At 39.9% G+C, this 10,172-nt stretch overlaps 1 protein-coding gene across 1 annotated transcript; it reads left to right on the top strand.

The window, feature by feature from the left end:
- The first annotated feature begins 483 nt into the window (after positions 1-483).
- hbg2.L (hemoglobin subunit gamma 2 L homeolog) lies at positions 484-2,303 on the top strand. Its single transcript, NM_001088028.2, has 3 exons — positions 484-636; positions 1,220-1,442; positions 2,060-2,303. The coding sequence occupies exons 1-3, from the start codon at positions 545-547 to the stop codon at positions 2,186-2,188; spliced, it is 444 nt and encodes a 147-aa protein (NP_001081497.1). The 5' UTR covers positions 484-544; the 3' UTR covers positions 2,189-2,303.
- Positions 2,304-10,172: the final 7,869 nt, after the last annotated feature.

Here is a 10,172-nt window from a genome sequence, read left to right as displayed (position 1 = left end):
ATAACAGTCAAGGAAATTTAATGGAATAATAGGTATTTCGGAGCTTTCCATTTATTAACCCTACAAACAACTAGTTGTTGTTTCAGGAAACAGCAGTAGTTCTATTTGGCTTACATCTTGAACAAAAGCAAAGTTGCTATAGTTTTCTTTTTCGTGTAAGGAAAGAAATGACTTGTGTCTTTATCTCTACATTAAAAATGTATCTGCCACACAGAATACTTTCTTTTTTTAACTTATCTATAGATAACGTATGTGCACCCAAATTGTAGCTGTGTTACATCAGCATAATTAAGTGCACACATGAAGAAAAAAAATGACAGATTGACAAAATGTTATATTATATGGTAAGGTCTCTTGGATAATAGCCCTTATCAGTCATAACTGGTTACAAATACAGAAAAAATGAGGTGACACAGCATAAATGATATGAATACGTCACTAACTTACACCCCTATAAATCACAAGGTTAAAATATTTTTTTTTAGAGCCCATTACTTCTCTTCTCTGAAGTCTTTGCTCCTCACTCCTTAATCAACAAGCAACCATGGTCCATTGGACAGCTGAAGAGAAGGCCGCCATCACTTCTGTATGGCAGAAGGTCAATGTAGAACATGATGGCCATGATGCCCTGGGCAGGTAAGTCAAACAGTAGTTTAATGGGGTTATAGGGTTTAGAGGGTTATGCACTAGTATCAAGAAATTCCCTGTATATTAACTCTCCTAAGTGCTGTATAAATTATATTTCTGTCAATCAAGGGAAGCTCCAGGTCTAGTTACATATAGCATACAATCACTTTCAACCCATCAATAGGAAATGCTACCTACCTTTGATGCTATGGTTTACTAGAAATGTAGCACATTTGCCTTGGACTACAGTGGGGGATTTTAAGAGATACACAATTGTACACAAATTTTTCATTTTAAAAGTGAACATTACTAAATATACATAGCAAGAGTCAGCCTGTCTGCTAATCCGTGTGCAAAAGATGGTTGTTGGTGGTGGGTAGTGGGAAATGTAGTTCAACAGGGGCTGCAATGTGCCAATCCTTAGTCGGATTGTTAGATTTGTCTGTTAGCACATTTTATTGATTAAGCAACTGACATAGACATCCATATCATGTAGCTATGAAATTATTTGGTGTCCTGCACAAAAGTTATAAACATAGTCCCATAGCCTAATGCATGAATGTACTTATAATCCTAAATTCTTTCCTGTTAGGCTGCTGATTGTGTACCCCTGGACCCAGAGATACTTCAGTAACTTTGGAAACCTCTCCAATTCAGCTGCTGTTGCTGGAAATGCCAAGGTTCAAGCCCATGGCAAGAAGGTTCTTTCAGCTGTTGGCAATGCCATTAGCCATATTGACAGTGTGAAGTCCTCTCTCCAACAACTCAGTAAGATCCATGCCACTGAACTGTTTGTGGACCCTGAGAACTTTAAGGTAAGATATTGGAAATGTGTGTATTTAGCTTTCCATTATGACCCAGCTTAGGTGGTGGTATGAATATGAACAACAGCCACAGAGTTAAGTGGCAAATACTTGCCACTATTAATAAAAGCATTAACAGCTCATATGTAAATATATAAAGAAAGTCTCTTCTTCTACATTTCTAATAGTATGTGCATTAGCTAATCCCATATTAAACCACTGCCATTTTAAGCATTAAAGGAACAATTCAGTGTAAAAATTAAACTGGGTAAATAGATAGGCTGTGCAAAATAAAAAATGTTTCTAATATACAGTAGTAAATTAGCCAAAAATGTATAAAAGCTGGAGTGACTGGATGTCTAACATAATAGTCAGAACACTAATTCCTGCTTTGCAGCTCTCTAACCTGTTTCAAGTCAGTAACCAATCAGCCATAACCAATAATCAATCAAATAACTGAAGCATTATATCCTATGTGCCCCCCCCCAATTGGTTATTGCCTGGTAACAGTCTAGAGAGCTGCAAAGGATATTACATTCACTCAATGAGTGAAGAAAAATTACAAGTACTGTAGATTGAGAAACACCTTGTCTAAATTATATTTTTTGTTTTCTCCATTTTCTTTGTAGCGTTTTGGTGGAGTTCTGGTCATTGTCTTGGGTGCCAAACTGGGAACTGCCTTCACTCCTAAAGTTCAGGCTGCTTGGGAGAAATTCATTGCAGTTTTGGTTGATGGTCTTAGCCAGGGCTATAACTAAATGTTTTTTTGTTTTTGGCAAAGTCAGCACTGCCATAGTGCATACAATGATACCAAGACCATGGATACAATGTCATCTGTATATGCTTCAACAACTGAAATAAAAAGCACTCTTATGAATATTATTGCCTGTTGTGCAGTCAATTTGTAGTTAGAGGGAAAAAACTGATTTCTTTGTGGAAGGCTTGATATCAATTTTAATTCCGAGAATATAAAACAGTGCACATATTTTACATAATGCTAGGGCTCACACTATCATTATATGAAAAGGGATTCTTATGATAAATACACAAGAGGCATTTTAGTAGTAAAGCGTTTTTGTATATGACCACATTGAATATACATATTTAACAATGCACTAAGCATGACTTTCTGGCAAAGAATCATGGGTTGAAGCCACATTAGACAGCGGTAGGCCCATTCAGTGGAAAATCTCTTTCTGAGGTTTCCAAGTACCTGATTATCTCCATTAATTTTAAAAATTATCATCCCTGCACAATTAGAAAAATCTGTGTGTGCAGTGTGGTGGCCTAAATGTGATTGGTTTTGTACAATGATCTGAGCAGGTCTGCAGTTCCGTTATCAGTATAAAACCCCTGGGCTGTTATACACGTGCCAGGCTGATGTATTCAACAACTAGTTAAAGGCCGAAGATGGGATATTTACCAAATAATAAAGGTTTCTACCTTTCTGATCTGCATTCATCATCACTCTAATCTTATGTCTTCTTCTGACCATTTAAACATATACATTTCTCTAATCTTTTTTTCTGCTCCCTTTCATGTTTCTTTTCACTTCTTTCTGTTTTTGGGGAGGGTTATCTTTAGGTATGCACCGAATCCAGGATTCGGTTCGTAATTCGGCCAGTATTCGGCCTTTTTCAGCAGGATTCGGATTCGGCCGAATCTTTCTGCCCGGCCGAACCGAATCCTAATTTGCATATGCAAATGAGGGCGTGGAGGGAAAAAACATGACTTTTTGTCACAAATCAAGGAAGTAATATTTCCCCCTTCCCACCCCTAATTTGCATATGCAAATTATGATTCGGATTTGGTTAGGTATTTGGCCGAATCTTTCGAGAAAGATTCGGCCGAATCCAAAATAGTGGATTTGTTGCATCCCTAGTTATCTTTCATAAAGATATATTTTTCTAATACTAATCTTCTCTCATTCCCATTTTCATGTACCTTACTTCTATTTGACTGATGCCTTCTTCTTCTGTTCTCTCCACTACCCCTTTATTTTACGGTCTTCTCTTTTTGCATTTCTAAAGTATGTTTTCTATTCTGAGTTCCTGTTTGCTCTACGCTTTCCACACTTCCACTGTTTCTTTTGTGTAGAATGTAGAAAAAGCATCCGCAGCACTGTCAATAGGTTAAAACTTTGCACCTAAAATTGATTCCATGAAAGCAGCAGCAGTATTCCTGGAGTGTTTTGGGCACTAAGTTCTGCCTGTACTCATAGCCACCATGTTTTCATTCACACATAACTTATCAGGCTATTTACATTTTTCTTTTCTAAAAACCAAGGGCATGTAACCTGTGCCTTTTTCCCAGTGCACTTTTTCACTATGCAACATGTAGCAATAACCCCTGGGAAAGTAATATAATTGTTCCTATCATTACATAGTGGTGGTTGTAATCCTTTTCTCTAGATCTTTCTAGTTGATATCCTATCCCATTTCTCCAGCTTCCTCTTTCCACTGCTTCTTATATTTTCTCCTCTCCTTTCTCCTCTGGTCACTCTATCTTTCCACCACTCCATCTTTGAATTCCTCTGCTCATAACCCTTTTCCCTTTTTTAATTCTTATTATTTTAAAGTTTTTATAATTACTTTACTCACATTTTACTCACACTTCTAGGTTCTAGGTTATTCACAGTAGTATGGACTGAAGTTTGATCAAATCTGATAACAAATAGCTATTCATCAAATTCATCAAATGTTTATTTGCCAGAACAATTTTCATATCAAAAAGAGAGGATTAATCAATGTATTATCCATGGTCCTCAGTTATATAAGTTACATAATTAAGTTTGGTTGAAAAAAAGACCAAAGTTCATCAAGTTTAACCTCTCCAAATGAAGTCTAGCATCCATACATACACATACCCCACCAACCCCTCCATACCCTCAAATAAAGTATATATAAATATCTATACTAATTGTAGTATCAACCATTACAACACAATCCAGCAGAGCATTCTGCAACCACCTACATTGCTTCAAATTAAAGTTCTGTTCCTGTAGTTTAAAAAGGTGGCCTCTGGTGCATTTATTCTTTTTATGGAAACAAAGATGGACATCTGTCTATATTGCCCTCTAATGTACTTGTAAAGAGTAATCATGTCCCCTCGCAAGCATTTTTTTGCCAGAGAGAACAACCCCAACAATGACAGTCTACCCTACATCCCCTTAACCAGTTTAGTCTCTGCACTCTCTTCTGCTCCAGGCAAGGCCCAACCAGGGACCTACTGTAATAAAATAACATGCTCCACCGCGAGATTCCTAGGCACCATATTGGTTCTTAGGGCGCGTGCGGGGCACGCCTGCGTGCCTCTTAAAGGTACAGGCGCGCTGCCGTGATTGCGCCAGCGCGAATTGGCCCATTCTGACCCCCAGCCAGTGCCCGTCGAATCTTGATTCTAGTGGTTCCTGAAGCCCTGTGCTGTCTGTTCCTGAAAGCTTTTATCTGTTATTTCCGGTTTTGATCCCTGCCTGTTCCTGACAATTCTGATATCCGAACTTTGCCTGCATCTCGACTACTCTTTCTGCCTGATCTCATCTGTTTGATTACCCGGTTTTGGCCCCTGGCTGCCTGACGATTCTTGATATCTGCCTGCCTTGACCCAGCCTGTCTGACGATTCTCTTGCCTGCTCCATTTGTACCGTGACCTTTGGCCCAAAAGACTCTGCTAACAGCCGTGCACCTTTGCCAGCCAGAACATCTCACCTTGCACCCCTCGTTAAGTCCAGGTGGCACCCAAGTAAGCTGAGGGCTCCTCCCGAAGCCCAACGGTGGTCACGCTACTGGTGAAGCCGAGCCGAGACCAGGGTGCTTGGCACTTGTTCTGGTATTGGGTGCCGGCCGTGATACCTACTGTACAAAGAGCCAAAATTATGTTTTCATCCATTGAGAATTTGCACCAACAAGCATTTTCAGAGGGCATTCCCATAACAAAACAAGTTGGTGTTGTCACAAATAACATTTCAAATTGTTTCAAAAGTTACTTATTCCCCTACATAGTCAGCCCCCATTAGTTAATATGAAAGTAAAACTAGGGAAGCCCATTATACATCCTATACAGTGATGTGCAGGTCGAGAAAAACCCATGCCTTTAAAATCAGAAGCAGGAAGCTGCCAGTGTAAGGTCAGGGGCAGGAAGATGAGGCAGAAGAGCTGAACCAGAACCTACCTGCGACCCACAAATGTTGTTCTGAGGTTGGCCCGAACCCACCGACCCACATGTATCGGGCTGGCCTGCACTTATACTAAAACCAAGTGACTAGGCAGCTTTTTTAGCAGGGCATGTGACATTATGCTTCCTGTCCACTTTGGGGTTTCCTCGATCTTTTTTACCACATGTCCAAAGCAGGGCAATAACAACCAAAAAATTGCATAATGCTTTGTAGGTATTCCTTAGGTGTAACAAAGAGAGAGAGAGAGGTTTTCTGCAGCTAGAAATTGTAAAATCCTTTGAGTTCTGATTCCATGAAAATATGGTTTGTGGGGTCTAGGGTTCTTTAGAAATACAGGCATCTTCTGCAGCAAATTGTTGTAAAACAGTATATAATGATCTTCAGCCAGAAACAGTTGGTTAGGAAGGCTTATCTTTTTCCCCAAAGGGATAACTGCCCTCTCCATCCGCATTTATGAAAACACATATAATTCAAAATCCAAAATAAACATAAATACAGCAAATGGGAAAGTTGTCCTAACCACTAAGCAATTTTAATATACGTTCTTACAATCCCTGTTTTGTTTAAAGGGGAAAGCAATTTTGCTAGCTTAATGCACAAAATGTCCTCAGCATATTGATTATGGATGGAGTGCAGAGGATCTCTTGTCAGCTGGGCCTGGTTTGTTTAATGTGAAGGGCATTTTTGTGTAGCCTTATGCACAAATAGTCCTAGCATCATGACTATAGTAATATGAATTAGTGCAATGATTTCTTGTCTTTGTCTGTACTCTGAACAGAAATATTTGTATCAGTGTGAGTGATGCTTCCGGCTATCTACTGCGAGGCTACTGAGATGTCTCATAGTATAGGCCGGTGCTCCAATCAGCAGAAAAAGGCACCGACCTGGGATTCTGCCAGAGAGCACCATGGAACGATCTTCTTCATTAACATTGTCCACATTCAATAATTCAGACTAGTTGATATTTTGGGGGTCTAAGGAATTGATTCCCTGGAAAGCTTAGACAATGCTAAATATATATTTTTTTTAATTGATCTACTTTTCATTGATGGGGTAATTTGATTAATTCAATCAATATTTCTAAAAAAAAACTCGGACTGAAATCCTGCAGGATTCTCCCATTCATTCTATGGGGCAGATTCACTAAAGGGCAAAGTGGCTAACGCTAGTGACTTTTCGTCAGCATTGCCACCCGCAGGGACATCGCCAATTCACTAACAGGCGCAGGTGCCAATTCGCTAGTGAACAGGACCGTAGCTAGAGTTCATTCACACTCTATTGCCCGCCGACTTTTTGCTCTGACGAACGATCGTTACGCAAGTTCACTTCACAAGTGTGGATTTTACTGAACGTTATCTCTTTTCCCAGAGTTGACTTCACCACCTCAGACCAGGCGAAGTGCTAAAAAGCAGCTAGAGCTTCCTCAATCTTCTGTCATTTACATCATATCCTGTGTGCCGAAAATGCATTTAAGTTCAAAAAAACATTGGCGACTTTTCCTTTTTTTAAGCGGGATTGGCTGCAAAAGTCCTAACTTAGACTTTTTTTGGGTAACCGATTTTCTCCAGACATTTTATAACATATGGAACATTGATTTTACAGTGGGCTTATATGTAGGGCATTATATTAACTCTCTTGTCTTTAGTTCCTGGACATGTGTAATATAAAATGGTAACTTCAAGCATTTGCACCAACATTTATAATAAAGACATCCATACAACTTTAAATTTCCCGCCCTATGCAAATTGACCTAAGCGCAAGATCACTAGTGAATTTTCAGTAGGCTCAAATGAACGCTAGCGAATCTTCGCTATGGAATGCTCGCACAGCCGAAGTAACGCTAGCAAAAATTCGCCAGTGTTCGACACCTGGGGGCAGATTCACTAAGCGCCGAATTTGCGATAACGTCCGATTCGCTCACATTGCAATACTTCGCCAGGCGTAGCTTCGCCAGGACAACGCTAATTCACTAAAATCCAAAGTTGCGTCCAGGGCACCGAACGCTGGCGAAGTTGCATTAGCGTTACAGCCAATACATTACATTACACAAGCCCGGGAAACCTTTTTTAATAAAATAAAATAGAGTTGTTAATTTGCCCTACACAGTTTATGTGCCATATGTTAGGAAATATACGATCTTTTGCAGCCTATCACCATGAAAAATGAAAAGTCGCCAGTGTTTTTTGGGACTTAGAAAAATCAACAATTTTTTGAGGAAGTCTCTATTGCACTTCACCTGGTCTGAGGTGGCTAAGGCAAGTCTGGCGCAAGAGGTATCGTTCAGTAAAATCCGCATCTTAGTGAATTTGCGCAGTTACGTCCATTCGCCAAAGCGCAACTTCACCAGGCATAAGGGAGTGAATTATCACTAGAGTCTATCTCCTTCACTAGAGAAGTTATGCCAGCGCCCATTAGTAGAAGTAACGAAATGATGTCACGGTAACGTTAGTCTCTTCGCCCTTTAGTAAATCTGTCCCCTGGGATGAAACATTTTAGCGAATTAGCGTATTAGTAGAGCTTTTGTGCCTGGCGAAGTGGTGTGAGGGGTGCGAAGTGGTGTGGTGTATTGGTGTATTGGTGGGCACACTAATACAAAAAACATCACTATTAAACAGGTTTGAAGTCGATTTATTGTGCCCCTTTATTTGACAATAAGCTACAAACATGGCAAATATAATGACAATATTAGCAAGTTTAAACATTTATTAAGAGACATACCCTTAACAAAATGCACCATCCATGTAATCAGTGTAAGTTAGGTTACCCTATATGACAAAAGCTATTAGCACACTTTTAAACTGTGAGCTATTGCACAATAATACCAAAAATGTGTTCTTAAGTCCTCCGATATGCCTTTATATAGTCCTAAATTCCTAATATGCAGGCATAATATTTTACACAACCCTCCTCCATGACTACGTGTGGTATAGAATTCCTGCTTCACAGGCAAAATCTATCAACACAAGTTGTGAGTTATAGTTTAACAGTATGCATGAATATTCAGATGGATGCCAGCATAATTTGCATAATGTCCCACGCGGTTATTCCATGTGGGAAAATGAGGATAATTATTGGTTCAGCCAGTATCACACACATTAAGGTTCTGGAGAGAAGAATACGTTTTGATTGTGTATATATTGGAGTGCTTGGTTCAAACCACATACCAGGTTTGTCACATGCTTAACACAATGATCAGTTCATTTTTCGCAAAATTAGACACTGTCTCACTCACCTTTCTCCCCAACTCTTTGACTAATGCTGCACTTGCAACTTTACATATCAAAAATTCAGACGACATATATTGATGGTGTGTTACTCACATCAACTTCAAATCATCACCATTTTCGCTGACACCCTATGGTGTTAAACTACGCACACTGTTAAACTACAACTCACAACTTGTGCAAACAATTATGCCACATTGTTGATATTATTGTGCAATAGCTCACAGTTTAAAACGTTTTGTCATTTAGGCTAATCTAACTTGCTGATTACATGGATGATACTCTTTATTTAAGGGGGACGCCCCTTGTATTATAAACTTGCTAATATTCTTTTTGTATTTAGTTTTATGATGCTATTTGGAGTACTGTATTGCCAAATAAAGGGACACTATAAGTGGACTTCAAGTCTGTTAAATAATAATGGGTTTTTTGTAGTAATGTGCCTAACAACACACCACTTTTTATTTTTGACTACATTAATAATGTTTAGCTTAGAATCAAACAATAATAATGATTCTACTTTTGTGCCTAGCCCTTGTGCAGAGAAAATGGTACACTCTAGCTTGCTCTGTATAGAAAATCCAGCACAAGGCACAGTGTTTATACGAGAAACCTGTATTTAACAGCATGTTTTGCAAGCACTAATATTTGTAAGTAAAGGTGGCCATAAACACACAGATCCGATCGTACGAATTGAGGATTCGTCCGATTTTTGGATCGTGTGTGGCGTGTGCCGACATCTTTCGTCAGGTGGAGATCGGTCGTTTGGTCGATCGGTCAGGTTTGATTTTGACCCGACCGATCCCGCCGGAGCCCATGGCACATCGTAATCTGATCGTTCGGCCATACGGCTGAACAATCAGATTACCCCCGATATAGCCATGCCTGTTAATGGCATATTGGGGAAAGATCCGCTCGTTTGGCAACATCGCCAAACGAGCGGATCTTTGCATCTATGGCCACCTTTAGGGGCATGCATTGGCTGTAGGTCCCTCTAACATGGCGGCTGCAAGTTACTCATGCCAGCAAAAATCAGACAAATCAGATTTTTTTATGGTGAGGTAAGTAGAGAGGTAGACAGTAGGGAGAGCAGTAGATGTGATCTGTTTGAATTTGGTTTGATACAGTGCCCCACAGATGACTGCTTTCTAAACTAAAGGCTGTTGGTCTTAATTAAATTGTTGCACACTACATTAGTGATGTGCGGGTCGAGAAATTTTGCTTTCTCTTCTTTGATAAAGGTTCTTAGTGGGGGTCCCTCATGCAGGGCCAGAACTAGGGGTAGGCAGAGTAGGCACGTGCCTAGGGCGCAAAGCTGGGGGGGCGCCAGGCACGTACCTGCGC

Source organism: Xenopus laevis, chromosome 9_10L (genome assembly GCF_017654675.1).
Source record: "Xenopus laevis strain J_2021 chromosome 9_10L, Xenopus_laevis_v10.1, whole genome shotgun sequence".
NCBI classification, from domain to species: Eukaryota; Metazoa; Chordata; class Amphibia; order Anura; family Pipidae; genus Xenopus; species Xenopus laevis.
This window is presented reverse-complemented; position numbering and strand designations above follow the sequence as displayed.